Source organism: Neolamprologus multifasciatus, chromosome 6 (genome assembly GCF_963576455.1).
Source record: "Neolamprologus multifasciatus chromosome 6, fNeoMul1.2, whole genome shotgun sequence".
Taxonomy (NCBI): Eukaryota; Metazoa; Chordata; class Actinopteri; order Cichliformes; family Cichlidae; genus Neolamprologus; species Neolamprologus multifasciatus.
Window position 1 is genome coordinate 36019814 of NC_140444.1, and position 15484 is coordinate 36035297.

At 40.2% G+C, this 15484-nt stretch overlaps 2 protein-coding genes across 2 annotated transcripts in view; one reads left to right on the forward strand and one right to left on the reverse strand.

The window, feature by feature from the left end:
* Positions 1–15484, reverse strand: part of ifngr1 (interferon gamma receptor 1) — a 136702-nt gene that overhangs the window by 95552 nt on the left and 25666 nt on the right. The gene's annotated exons all lie outside the window — the stretch shown is intronic.
* Positions 1607–12643, forward strand: capn9 (calpain 9). Its single transcript, XM_085164147.1, has 20 exons — positions 1607–1878; positions 2750–2819; positions 2910–3028; positions 3809–3942; positions 4112–4280; positions 4375–4458; positions 4767–4852; positions 5409–5486; positions 5989–6149; positions 6341–6495; positions 7432–7640; positions 7808–7844; positions 7931–8011; positions 9041–9098; positions 10492–10556; positions 10828–10896; positions 11006–11084; positions 12022–12138; positions 12257–12315; positions 12525–12643. Exons 1-20 carry the CDS (start codon positions 1705–1707, stop codon positions 12549–12551), a joined length of 2031 nt encoding a protein of 676 aa, XP_085020273.1. The 5' UTR covers positions 1607–1704; the 3' UTR covers positions 12552–12643.

A 15484-nucleotide genomic window follows, 5' to 3' on the forward strand; every position in this document is an offset into this window, starting at 1 on the left:
TCTACACATATGTATGTGTAGATGCACATGAAACCTACGCTGGCTCGCTTATATTTGTCATAGCTACTGTGATAAAAGGTGCATTAACTTGTGCACCAAAACTGGGTAAACAGCAGGTGGACTGGTTCTTACAGAGCACTTTTCTACAGTCTAGCAGTCAAAGCATGCTAATGTGTCTCATTCACACAACCACAATTTTTTATGCTTCATTGCTTTACACACATTCACACTCCAATACACCGGAGAGCAACTTGGAGTCAGTATCTTGCCCAAGGCCCAGGCAGACTGGAGCAGCCGGTGATCAAACTGCCAACCTTCTGATTAGCAGCTGACCTGCTCTGAGCCTGAGCTACAGGTGAATGTAAGGAGACTAAATGACAGCAGAGGGCAGAGTGAATATTCTGACATTAAATTTACATTATTCAGAGAAGAGAAGTCAGACCCCACTAAAAGATATTAACAATAACCAATATTCTACTTTTTCTTACTAAGGTTTACTACATATGTTTGATGCTTCTGTTCTTGTAAATCTTGGCCTAAATAGCAACTGTACCTCTTACTGCTACTTTTTTGAAGTAATACAACCAAGTACAGCTGATAGAGTCAGACAAAGAGAAGGTAGAGGATCCTGCAAAACTACATCACCCATATTTTTATTTGTGTAATTAAGGTCACAAGTACATTAATTAAATAGTAACCCAAAAGAATACAGCTCAGTGCAAGTTCTTCAGCTATGAGAGGAATCTGGTGACTGTGGGACAGGAATGTGGATGTCATACCTGACAGCGTGAAGTGTCACCGCTGTGGGTCAGGGTGGTGCAGATACTATGTTGGCACACCCTAAATCTGTCTGCACTGCTCAGAGAAAAAGGGAGGGACAGATAGATCCTTGATCTCTAAACCTGTTACAGTGGCCAGAGACACGAAATGACACTGAGGCTGATACAGACAGTCGATCACTCAGTGGTTGCTCTGCATTATTTAATTATTTCTTTTGCTTTACTTGGAATCTGCGACGTAACATTCGAGCATTATCAACAATTTAGTTGAATTGTAGTTTTTTTTTCAGTTGAGAACTACATAAAAAGCTTGTTAGGCGTAAATAAATGATAGGGGTGACCATTTGTCCTTCAATGATTTGTCACAGAAAAAAAAACACCACAGGCATCAGTTGTGGTCTCAGCCCTGCCCACTTAAAAAAATATTTGTCTCTCTCTGTTTCCACGTGAAAGCCATGTTACGCTAGTACATCCAGGCCAAGTAATTTCCTTATAAAAGTCCCAGCAGACACAAATTTGATTTAAGTTGATTAATTTTTCAACACTGTGAAAGTTTAATGGCAAAACAAGCAGTTTCCCACTGTTTGGTTCTACGAGTCTAACAGATCCCAGTTAGATGCTAGGCAAAGATCATTGCTATCAGTTCCAGCGATGCAGAATAATCAAGAATAACTTCTCCCAGTGTTTGGCAGGCCAATTCTTAAAAAAGAGAAATAGATAAAGAGAACAGACGGCACAGTGTGAGCCACGAGGGGCGAGGTTGACTGCCGCAGGAGGACAAACCAGTTTCCGTCTGGAGGGTGTGGACCTTCCAGCCCTACCCACCTGTCAGACTTGTCTCTGCATCAAACACTCAGCAGCACTCCATCACGCCTCACCTCACCTGCTTCTCCTCCACTCGCCGAGATTCTTCCCAAAAGAGAAGATGTCCACAAGCCAGGCGGAGAACACACAGTCAGATGGGAAATCCTTTGAGCAGCTGAGACATGAATGTCTCATGAAGGGAGTCCTGTTTGAGGATCCAGATTTCCCTGCCAGGGACTCCTCTCTCTTCTTCAGCGAGAAAGTTCCCGTCAACATTGAATGGAAGAGGCCCACGGTATGTAAGCACTGAGCATTCTTATACTCAAAGGAGCTCTCGAAACCTGTTAGATGCACATGTGCTGTTCATGAATTTCAAAATACTGAGTGACTTCAGTATGTTTCGTCTAATGATTATCTGGTGATTTTTTTATACCCTTAAAAACGTGCATGTTTACTATTCAAATACATTAACTACATGAACTGCATGGCCACAGCCGTCCATGTCAGGTGACTGCAAAGGTGATGACATTAGACGACAAATTACTGAAATGATTCCATTCAAAAAATGAAAGTTGATCAAAACTCTGTTTTTATTACTCTGAACCTAAACCAAGTCATGAAATACTTGTAGTTATAGCAGCAAAACCAGTTCTGCAGGTGAACTGTGCAAATATAGCTGAGTGCAGCAGGAGTTTGTACCACTCTGAGCCAACTTTCCTGAAGTAAAAGTGGAGTGGGCTGGTTCGCAGCTGCTCCAACGTAGTGTGACAGGTTTGCTTTTGCTGATCAACTTAATGTTGAGACATTTATGTACAATTTCATGAGTTTTTGGCTCATGAAATCCTTCAAACTATGTCATGTTCCCGTTCATTTTTTGGGGTACTGTTTCTTATCGTACACTTCAGCTCCAATATCTTTACCTGTTAACACGCCTACAGAGCTGACCCGATTTAAACAACCTGTCGAACTCACAGCTCGTTACAATTACTACACATTTCTGTCCTGGGTGTGTGCTTTGTGTGCTGCGTATTTTGTGCGCACTGACTGGGATACCAGCCGATTAATATGTCTGGAATGTGAACACACCTATCAAACACACCGGTCTCCCGTGTCATTTAAAAAATAAACCGACCAGTTTGTCTTCCTGTTTTGTGACCCTTCAACAGGAGATATGCAAAAACCCAAAGTTCATCCTAGATGGCGCAGACAGAACAGACATTTGCCAAGGACAGCTCGGTTGGTATTCAAGTCTCTTAACTACTGTTAAATCTCAAATATTCACATATTTCACGGTTTTATTAATGTGGCACTCGTTTATTTCCACAGGCGACTGCTGGCTCCTGGCAGCCGTTGCTTCGTTGACTATGAAAAAAGAAGCCCTGGCCCGAGTTGTCCCACCTGACCAGGAATTTGCTCAGAGATACGCTGGTATCTTTCACTTCCAGGTAGGATCTCTGATCAGAATAACAGACTCTGCAAAGATGTTTACACACTGCAGTATTTCCTGGAATAAGCAAACACATAAGGGATAAAAAGAACCAGGATGACAGCACGTTTAAAGAAGCGTCATGCATTTGAATGTTCTTTTAAAAATTGTTGTTTCAGCAACTCCAGAACTTGCAACAAAAGAGACCGATGACATTAAAAGAACGCCAGAAAACATAAAGTTAAACACTTTTTGACTGATTGATCATTTGGCAAAATGTTCAGTCAATAATGTGTTAAAACACAGCCTGTAGTGTATTTGCAGTACATTTTAAGCAGGCGGTGTATTGGAAAAAGGATGCAGTGCCCAACCCATTCAAAAGATTGGGTTCCACAATGTTCCTCCAGCTGTCTTTTTTCAGGACCGTTACTGTTCAAGCCTTTTGTTGCCTCAGTCCCAATGTTGCTACAGTCAGATGCAAAATGAGCTCATATTATTCATGAAAGAGTAAAATGTCTACGGTCAAACATTTAATATCTTTCCTATTGTGAATAAAATACAGATTTACGGCATTTGTAAATCATTGCATTGTGTGTGTGTGTGTGTGTGTGTGTGCTTTTTTACATTTTATACTGTGTTGCAAGCAAAAAACACATTTCAGTCGAATAGAAACAGATTTACAAGTGAGATTATTTTAAGTAATCAAACATTGTCTTCACTTTGTGTGAAGTCGGTGTAGGCGGTAAACTCACCGGTTCCTCTGTTAGTTACACTGTAACGTTCTCTGATGGTCCCTCAGTTCTGGAACCACAACAAATGGCTCGACGTGGTTGTGGACGACAGACTGCCAACAGTGAGAAATCAACTCATCATGCTCCACTCGGCCTCCAGCAATGAGTTCTGGAGTGCGCTGCTGGAGAAAGCCTACGCCAAGTAACATCACTTACTTCCTCTTAATATTTTGTCTTTTATCTTTCCATTCGTCTTGTCACATGCATGTTAAACATGCGACAAGAGGTTATTTAAAGAAACATTGTATAAATACAATTAAATTAGATTGCACTGAAACACTAGGACATTTTTTTTCTTTCGTTTATTTCAGATTGAACGGCAGCTATGAAGCCCTGAAGGGTGGCAGCACAATGGAGGCCATGGAGGATTTTACTGGTGGTGTGGGTGAAATGTATGAGACCAAGGCTGCTCCAGGAGACCTGTTCAATATCATGAAGAAAGCCCTGGACCGAGGCTCAATGATGGGATGCTCTATTGATGTAATCTAATTTTTAATTTTTGCCCATGAGGTTTACTCAACATATCAGCTCAGTTACTGTGTTTTAACTCTCTGCATGCTTTGGTTTTCTTCAGATCACTAGCTCTGCAGAGTCAGAGGCCAAGACTTCCACAGGCCTGGTGAAAGGACATGCATACTCCATCACAGGTGTAGAAGAGGTAAAAGTCTCAGTAACAGTCTCAGCAGCAGATGTAAGAATAATGAGGGGAAGCCACTTGTTGCTCAATAATCGTAATTAGAAGTTTACAGACTCGGGTAATTGTAATACTCGTTAAAAGATGCAACTGTACATCTGTAAATATGAAACTTCGATCTTTAAAAAATTACCTTTACCTTAAACACAATGGCTTAGAAAAATAAAAACACCTAAAATCCTACAAAGACACATTAATTACATTTAAGTTTAAATTTAAAAACATATACTTTTCAACAATGTAGTCACAGAATATTGTTTTTGGGTTTTTAGGTGAATGTCAGAGGTCAGAAGGTGAAGTTGGTCCGGATTAGAAACCCCTGGGGACAGGTTGAGTGGAACGGTGCCTGGAGTGATAAGTAAGGATAAAGAAAACTTTATTTTGACCTTGAAACTACACATATTGTATAAAGTTCATCCTTCCACATGAAAAGCAGGTCTCCTTGAAGAGTCTGTGCGTGAGAGTCTTCCTCGTAGTTTATCTCTAGTCTATAGTCAAACAATATGTTTGTTACTTTGAATACGGTTCACAGCCTATTATTGAACAGTAAAAAAAAGTTGTGTCTATATGTAGATGTTTTACATGTTTGGTTTCTGTTTTCATATTCATTCAGTCATTCTGTGTTCCAAGTTATGCAATCATCATTGACTTGGCCACAAAAAACGGTAATTACATCCCAGGTACCCCTGAGACGCTCAGGTGCCAAAGGGCCATTGGAACCTCTTAAGTTCTAGCAGGAAGAGAACAGGCATAATAATATTATTCAAATATGAAATTTTCCCAGATTTCACATTTAGACAATTTCAGTAACTCCACGTTTGATTTTCAACAGATTTAAGGGAAAAATAATTGTCCAATTGTGGTACTTTTTCTCTGATTAACATTGTAACAGATCCTCTGGCGTTATTTTTCAGCTCCAGAGAGTGGAATTATATCGACAGTGCAGAAAAAACTCGCTTAATGCAGAATTCAGCAGATGACGGTGAATTCTGGTGAGTCCACATAATAAATTTCAAACTACAGATTAAGATGTGTAATATGTTTAGCAAGTCTCCACATTGTCGTATAATATTTTTGCATATGTAGTATATGAATGTAGCAGTGGAATGAAACAAAATGGCAAAAATGAACTGCCATAGATTTTCAATCAAAATAGTAAATTAACGTAAATGAGTTTCAGGCATTGTTGACAAACTTCAGCCAGGCTTTTTTTTTTAAACTATAAAATTTCACACTCTTGTGCAATAGTTAGCACTTTTGGCTCAAATCCCGGTTGCCGCCTCGCTGTATCAAGTTTGCCTGTTCTTAAGCTGAGCCAGCTAATCTCTGCCAACTCCAGCTATCAGCTACAGACTTTGTTGTCGCCCAGTTAAAGAGTCCGTGGTCATAACTTTAAGCCTTGCTAATGATTAGATGGATGAATTTTTCCAAAATTCACACACAGTACAGCTGTGCTAGTTTAGGTGACAATGTTGTTGCTGTTTGCGACTCCAGGATGGAATTTGAGGACTTCAAGAGGAACTATGACAAAGTGGAGATTTGCAACATGAGTCCTGACTCCCTGACTGAGGACACGAAACATCAGTGGGCAGTCAATGTGTTTGAGGGAAACTGGATTCGGGGTTCCACTGCTGGAGGCTGCAGGAACTACATTGGTGAGATCAATACATCTACAAATCAAAAAATTTCAGACAAACAAATCCAGCAAAGTGTCAGGCAGACTTAGAGATTTCATTGGATTTTCCTTTTGTGCATTTATATTTTGACATGAACTGGTTTAAATGCAGGAGTCAGTTTGCATTTCTATCTCAAACTGCTCTCTCAGTTCTACATTTCTAATCTGCAGACACATTTTGGACCAACCCTCAGTTCAAGCTTTTGCTGAACGATGCTGATGGTGATAATACTTGCAGTGTAGTCATCGCGCTGATGCAAAAGAACAGACGAAAACTGCGAAAAGAAGGCCTGGACCTGGAGACCATTGGCTTTGCTGTGTATGAGGTCTGCAAAAACACTGTTTTTTTATTATGTTATCATAAATAGCATGGGGCGTAGTGCTGGTCCTTGCCGAACATTTACTAGCCCCTTTCTGAAAGACTTAGTCGTGGCGTTAGTTTAAAGGAGCCATAAACTGAGTCAAAGAAACAGATATTTGTAGATGAGCAATAATATTAGCAAAAACTTTTTTCTGCACATGTTAAATATTACACTAATGTATTTCTTCTGTCCAATATAAATGTGTTTAAGCATTTCATATCTCTTCACAAGAAGATAGAGTTACGAGACAATGAAGAGAAGGCACAGCCTTAAAAAGCACGATCTGATATCCTCGTGTTGGTGTTGTTCCCAGATCATCATACTAAATGTTGTTCCAGGATCAACATTGCAAGTGACCAATCAGAATGTTGTGATGTCATACTTTTGCGACTTCGGGAAAAACCGGCGTAAAACAAAAAACTGTACTTAAGCTGCGAGAAACCGCCTCTGTCCGCCGATCAACGGACCCTAACCCTGACCCTAACCCTTTAATAAACGCTAAGCAGAATTGATATTGTCCTTGCAACATTGGAATTTCATAAATGCACGAATGGGTTGGTGCGCAAAAGAATAACGTCACAATAATGTGATTGGTCACTTGCAATGTTGAACCTGGAACAACATTTTCATGATGATCTGGGAACAACACCAACAAGAGGATATCAGATCATCCGCCTTAAAAATGAAGAAGTTCTTAGTGATAAAAATTTTGGGGACATTGGTAAAACGGATGTGTGTTTTTTATTAGTGATATAGTTTCTTTGCATTTCAAAATATGTTATATTTTTAAAAAGTCATCCTTGCACTTCTGTCTCGCTCCTTCGTATTTACTTACTTTCTTCTTTTGTTACAAATTTACTTGCAAATTTAATTTAATGTCTTTTCTCCCGATGTGTTCAGGCTCCAGAGGGCGAGGACCATGTGGGGAAAGACTTCTTCCGTTACAATGCATCCAAGGCACGCAGCAGAACCTACATCAACATGCGGGAAATCGCAGAACGCTTCACGCTGCCTCCTGGAAACTACCTGGTGGTTCCCACCACTTTCCAGCCCCACCACGAGGCCGACTTTCTTATTCGTGTCTTCTCTGAGACAAAGGCTGAAGCTTTGTGAGTGTGCAGCTCTGGTTCTGGAGCGAAAACAAAAAGTTAAAGCAATATCAAACCTAAAGAAAACATTTGGGTATCAAGGAATAATTATTTAATAACCTGATTCATTTCGTTTCATTTCATTTCAAGCCTTACACTAACTGTTACACTATGCCTTTTCTTCACAGAGAGATGGGAAGCAACGTTGATGCCAACCTGCCAGACGTAAGTAGATAACCAGAAGCTCAATTACCTGTTCAGTCAATCAAGCAGCTGAATGTGTTTATACTGAGCCTGTGTTGTTTCATCAGCCACCCATGCCCACCCCTCCAGAGGAGGAGACAAAGGAGGAGAAAGGCCTCAGGAGGCTGTTTGAACAGCTGGCTGGCTCGGTAAGAAAAGCATCTTCAGCTTTGGGGTAACAGTGTTTACAGCATCCTTCATTTGTACAGATGAGTAGTGTTTTTATAAGAGCAAGTTTGTCTAGTTTGTACATTTTCAAATCAAGTTTCACCTTTTTACAATGAAAACAAATTAAATAATTAAAGTGCTTCAACTTGTTATGATTCCACAAATATTTTTTACCATTTCTGGAATTTTGAAATGTAATTTTGAGCCTTCGTTGTTTTAGTTTTACAGTACACTAAGTGCACAGCTGTTGTGAAAAAATACCCACAATAAACAATACGCGTAGCTCCAAACCACAATTAAAGGCCAGCTGCTTAAAAAGAAAGAAGAAGAATGAGGCTTTTTCTGCAGTATGAATGTTGCAGAAAAACAACAAAAAAAACTAAATTATAACAATTTTATGAGCTTTACGTGATTTATTTTATCAACATCTATTTTTAATGAAAAAATTACATATTAAGATAACAATATAAACATACTGGAAAAGAGCTGGTTATATTTGTGACAAGGAGCTCAGATCTGCAAATGATGATTATTTCTGTTCATTCATTCATTCATTCAGCAGCAGCACGGTGGCACTGTGGTTAGCACTGTTGCCGCACAGCAAGAAGGTCCTGAGTTCAATTCCAACATCAGGTCTTTCTGTGTGGAGTTTGTATGTTCTCCCCGTGTTTGCGTGGGTTCCCTCTGGGTACTCCGGCTTCCTCCCACCGTCCAAAGACATGCAGCTTGTGGGGATAGGTTAATTGGATAATCCAAATTGTCACTAGGTGTGAATGTGTGAGTGAATGTGAGTGCGAATGGTTGTCTGTCCCTGTGTGTTGGCCCTGTGACAGACTGGCGACCTGTCCAGGGTGTACCCCGCCTCTCGCCCTATGACAGCTGGGATAGGCTCCAGCGCCCCCCGCGACCCTGAAAAGGATAAGCGGAAGCGAATGGATGGATGGATTTATTTATTTGCAATTTTCTTTAGTCAGAATTCACTGATCTCTTCCACTTTATAATTTTTACAGGATCAGGCCATTTGTGTCAGAGAGCTTCAGGAGATGCTAAATGGTGTTCTCAGCAGAAGTAAGTGAATGAAAGTTTCTGGTTTTTGTTTACTTTTCAGTCCATTTCCTGCATTTTCATGCAGTCATCATATCTCCTGCAATTAAGTTCTACATTTGTGATGTTTGAAGCTTAACTTGTTCGCCTGATATTTGTTGAAAGTCAGACATACAGGTAATTTCTCCTAGAATGTGTGTCACAGTCCGCGGATGCAGACTGTATGGAGATAAGGTGTGGACCCAAAAGCAGACGCGTGGAACAGAACGTCATTTTAACTGATAGTCATTTAATAGGGCCGGTAGAAAAACACAAAACAAAGGGCAAAGACAACCAAGGCAAAGAAAATTAACATTAAACATGAAAACACACTGAACTTGAAACCTAGACTCGAGATGCATCGATTCCTGGAACACAAGACATAAAAAACAAACACATGGGGAACACAGCTGATACTAATGAACATGATGCCACAGGGGAAGCAAAACTAAACACACTGAACATGGAACATGAGACTATCAAAATAAAACAGGAAACATAGAGACTAAGCGCGTGGACTTGACATGGGGACAGAGAAGAAACAGGAGGCGAGACACAGACATAAGTGAGGAGCAAATCCAGAGCATATGACAGCTATGGACAACACACATGAACGCACCTGGCAGACAGGGAGACATGTAAACAGGAAGGGGAGACAAAGACATAACCAAGGAAACATCCGTAGAGAACATGACAGACTCTGACAGGAGACACAGGGATGAGCAGTGACGGGAAAAGAGAAATATTACATAAATATTAAACAGAGCAGACCAGGACTTATTCAATACTAAATAGGAAACTAAAGCATTATAATACAAAAAAATCACAAAACACCATAAACTCAAAAGGCTGTGTCAAATGACCCAGAACCATGACAATGTGAAGCTAATACTAAGAGTTTTTGTCTATTTATTTAAGAAAAGCAAGCAGAAAAAGCAAATTTCCTTCCTACAGATTGTTTTAGGGTGATATCTAAAGGAGAGGTTGATCAGCCTACATTGGATTTTGCCAACACAAGAATCAAAGTGTTACAAGTAAGATACTGTGGCAAAAATAAATAATAAGTTTTAGTGGCTTAATAGCAACTAAATAACTTTCAAAAACAATACAATAACAAGCCACACTCAATGAACCATATGTTGCAAATATGTTAAACATCATTTGAAGACTGAACTAAATACATTTAAAACACCTGAGGTCAGTATCACATAGCAAAATACTTTGTTTATCTTTTGTGTACAGTGTATACATTTTCTCCTCACATCTTGATGCCTTATATTAATGGTCAGAGATGATTCATAAACTTCGGGTTTTGTGTTGCATTATTACATATAGCCATGCTTTTTGTATCATTACCACTTTAATCCTTTATCTTCAGGAAAAGAGATCAAATTTGATGGCCTGAGTCTCAGCACCTGTCACAGTATCATCAATCTTATGGATGTATCCTTTCAAGTTACTGACTCATTCTATGCTTGTCGTTGTGTTACATAAATAAGTTGTCACATTAAGTCATGCGTACTTTGCTCTAATGTGTGCTTCACTAAAATAGTGATACTTATGCCAGCATGTCCATATTCCATCACAAGACAAAGTTATCGAATTTTTGTTGATATTTTGTGTGTGTTTGTTTATATGTGATAGAAAGAAGGTTTTGGGGGTAAGCTATTTTCCACAATGCTTCTTAGGTTTTTTTCTTGACACAGTAAACCAGGTGGACAATACGGGAAAGATAGAGTTCCAAGAGTTTAAGGTCTTCTGGGAAAAGATGAAGAAGTGGATTGTATGTGTTGATTTATATTGGAAAACTGTAAATGAACCCTGTGATGAAAGTTGGAGGAGCACTTTTCTTTGTTGCTCAGACTATTAACCACAAACGTCCGTTGTTACAGATGCTCTTTCTATCCTTTGACACGGACCGGTCAGGAAAGATGTCATCTTATGAGCTTCGTGGCGCTCTCAAAGCCGCAGGTGAGAGTTCCCAAGCCCGTCTTTCTTTCTCCATCTCTCACCTGATGGACCTGTAGTGTTTAAAATGGTAAATGGCCTGTATTTGTATAGCGCACTAGTCCCTAAGGACCCCAGAGCGCTTTACACAGCCAGTCACCCACCCATTCACACACTGGTGATGGCAGCTACATTGTAGCCACAGCTGCCCTGGGGCGCACTGACAGAGGCGAGGCTGCCAGACACTGGCGCCACCAGGCCCTCTGACCACCACCAGTAGGCAACGGGTGAAGTGTCTTGCCCAAGGACACAACGACCAAGACTGTCTGAGCCGGGGCTTGAACCGGCAACCTTCCGATTACAAGGCGAACTCCCAACTCTTGAGCCACGATCGCCCCAGAGGGAAGGGAAAAAACGAGTGTTGAGGGTGTGAGTGGTCCTTATTGATGACACTGGCTTTCTGCTAAAATCTGCCAGTGTATCTCTGAGGGGGATTAGTGAAGTGCCAATTAAATGTGATCAGCTACCGATGTGCGCTTTTCAAGACGATTCAAGACACATTAATCGTATATATGTTTATATAAAACTCTGTTTGACTCTGTTCTCACCTGTTAGTTTCTGTGACTGAACAAACCTTTGTCCTATTTTAATACTCATTGAATTTGCACTTGTTTCAAATAAAGTTGTTTCATAAGATGTACGTGTAATATCACCAGCTACATTTCCTGTAACTATTATTTATAATATTATTATTAAAAATGTTAGTAGATATAGTATAGCAGTATATTTTAGTGTGTTCTTAATCAAAGCAGTAATTATAACACTGCAAACATTACAATAATGATTTTAATTAATCATCTAATGAGAATGCCTGTCCCGAGTCTTTGGTAAGTTGAGTCTAAATCTTTTTTATCTGAACATCAAAGTTTCAAAAATAACTGCTGCTTTTCCGCCAATGCAGGCATGCAACTGAACAACCAGCTCCTGCAGCTGGTGGGCCTCAGGTTTGCTGACGAGAACTACGAAATTGACTTTGATGACTACCTCACCTGCATTGTCCGTCTGGAGAACATGTTCAGTATGTACAAAACACTATGTTGAAAGATCGGTTTGCATGTTGGGAAACAAGGATCACAATAAGTACAAAAATACATAAAGAGCAGAGAGAAGACTTCTCGCTGTGTTTTTTTATCCAGGAGCTTTCCAGGCTATGGACAAATTCAACAGGGGACGAGTGCAGATGAACATCATGCAGGTAAAACCACAAACACGCCAAACATGAATCCTGAGTTTTTACTGTACTGTACCTCACATACCTGATGGATCTGTTTATCCAGGCTGTCAGAGATTTTATGCTTCCTGTATCTCCCAATAACTAACCAGATTTAGGATGTAGCATTCACAGCCTTCATGCTTTTGCCGGTCGTGTTAAATTGACTGAAATTTCTCCTCTTTGCTTCACAGTTCCTGATGTTGTCGATGAACATGTGAGGAGGAACTGAAACGGATACCAGCGGAGGAACAAAACGCAGCAGATCATCTTTAAGAGCAATGTTGTGAATATTAAACTTCGCCGTGATTCAGATTCTGTGCTATTATTATTATTTGAAATGTAATGTGAAAACACTGTCTGAGCTCAAATGTTTTTGAATGGGAGTGGTTTATAATTTTGGTCATGGGTCCATCTGTAGGTATTCACTGCCTCTGACACGGTACGAGTCTGTGAGCTCAAATGTAGGACAGCTGGGTCTGTGAAGCAGCCGAGTGCATGAGAGTGTTTGCCTGGCAAGTTTGCATCAATCTCACACTCGTCTAGTCGAATTCTGCTTGTGCAAATCAGTCTGACTTTTAGTAGTTTTGAGAAAACTAAAGAATTAAAGGAGCAGCTGACCCTCTTACACTTTCAAGGCAATCACATGCAACAGACTCTTGACTAACAACTTAACTTCACTGTGGCAGCAACATGAGTGCCTTTATACATGCGTCCTGTTTTTGTTTACATAAAAAACTCAAATTAACTGTCAATTCCCTTTTGTTGTGACACCGAAGAAATCTTAAAAATTTGAGGATTTTTTTAAGGCCCTTTTTCTGTTAGCTGATTGCATCTTAACTTAATTATGATAAAAACTGAAAAAGGCTAACTGCAGCTATTAATGAATGAATGAACCTGTCTGTGCCTGAACTTGAAAATTAGCTGTTACAGGAAGCCTGTCTTCTCACTCGGTTCCACCCCTGAAAAATGTAATGAATCGGATCGGTTCACATCAGCAGAATGTAATTCGCACATGAATGACTTCAAGGATATAGCAAAAGCAGAAACTTTCATTTGCAGCATGCTTTGTCATAGTGTTTGAACTAAATTGTGTTGACTTAAGCTTTTGGACAAAGTATTGGTTTATTTTCTGTTGGTTTGTTGCTCCCTGCTTGAGTGGGAATCGTTTTAAAATAAAACTTTTGTGTTTTCTCTTTCATGAATTTCTTTGGAGGACTACTCAAGCCAGATTTTGGACCTACTTGTTTTTGCATTGTTGCATTAGTAATTTGATAAAATAGATTTATACAAATAGCTGTTGATATTTAGTACAGGCTTACGTGGCAAGCTTGTTCTATGACGTCACATGGAAAACTACAATTAAACATACACACGGATCATTTAGTTTTCAAATTAAAACATTCCAACATTTTATTCAGGACACAAAATGTGCTTATTTTTTACTTTAACACTGAAGAGAGAACCACCAAATGGATCAATATAATAAAGACAAACAACCTTAATACAAGAAAATCACTGTAAAGAATACCTGGAGTGTAAATTGGGTAGAGATAAGTTTTGAAAGACAAAAATTGCTGATTGAACTGGAAAACCAGGATTCATTAATTGACAACCATCCACCCATCCATTCGCTTCCGCTTATCCTTTTCAGGGGGGGGGGGGGGGGCTGGAGCCTATCCCAGCTGTCATAGGGCGAGAGGTGGGGTACACCCTGGACAGGTCACCAGTCTGTCGCAGGGCCAACACACAGAGACAGACAACCATTCGCACCTAGTGGTAATTTCGATTTTTCCAATTAACCTATCCCCACAAGCTGCATGTCTTTGGACGGTGGGAGGAAGCTGGAGTACCCGGAGGGAACCCACGCAAACACGGGGAGAACATGCAAACTCCACACAGAAAGACCCCGGCCTGATGTTGGAATTGAACTCAGGACCTTTTTGCTGTGCGGCAACAGTGCTAACCACCGTGCTGCCTAATTGACAACCAGTAATGCTTAAAATAAGACATGGAAAAATACCAGAGTGATCTAAAACAAAAATGTTTGCACTGCTATTCTTGTATCCAAACAATTTCTGGGAAAGTGGAATATCACCTCCTGGTGCACAGTGACTGGATCTAGCCAAGGTTTCTCTGTCTTTTCTTAAAGACACCAAACAAAAAAGAAAACTGCAAAACACTCCGTGCTCTGACATTTTCTTTTTTTCTACTAAAAAGTAGACATTACTTCTATTGTGTGAGATATTGTGACAGTGGAGTGACAGCTTTCAGTTCTTGTGTTGTTGGGATTCTTTCGCAACGACTCAAACTGTACGTGTGGAACTGAATGAAGGTGTGGTCACACCAACCAAACAGTCACTGAAATATGACTCAGCTAACACACACACACACACACACAATAAAAAATATTACTTTATAGTATCAACTACAGTGTGTGTTGATGGAGCTGTGGAGAATGCATACAGTGTGTCTCATTCATGTTTCCTCAATAATTTTATACACAAGAAAGAAATAAAGAAATTTAAAGACATACTGAGGGCATATCTGTGCCTTCATTTGAAAATCAGCTGCTTTAGGAAGTCAGCAGTGGCACAAGGATGTATGGAAGTATGTGAGGATGGTGCAAGACATGTATGATGACAGTGAGACAGTAGAAGTGACTGCTAGGTCGGTAAGGGGATCAGCTGTGAGCTACTTCTTGTTTGCAGTGGTGATGAACAGGCTGACAGACGAGGTCAGGCAGCTTGACAACGATGTTTGACAGCTTTGTGATCTGTAGTGAAAAAGATGGAAGCATACCTGCGTATGTGAAGGTATGCGAGACAGAGTCGCAACCACACAAAGCAACAGACACTGAAGAAGAGAGTACAGGTAGAAAATAGTGCCGAGGCTGACTGGTTACAGAAGGACAGCAGCAAGAGTGAAAAAGCAGGTTTACTTAACGGTAGTGAAACCTAATGTGTGGTTTGGAGCCGAAGCAAGGTGGAGATTATTCAAATACTGAACAAAGGGTGGAGCACAGAGTAGAGTAGAACAGCGGTCTCCAACCTTTTTTGCGCCACGGACCGGTTTATGCCCGACAATATTTTCATGGACCGGCCTTTAAGGTGTCGCGGATAAATACAACAAAATAAAACTAGTACCGGTAACG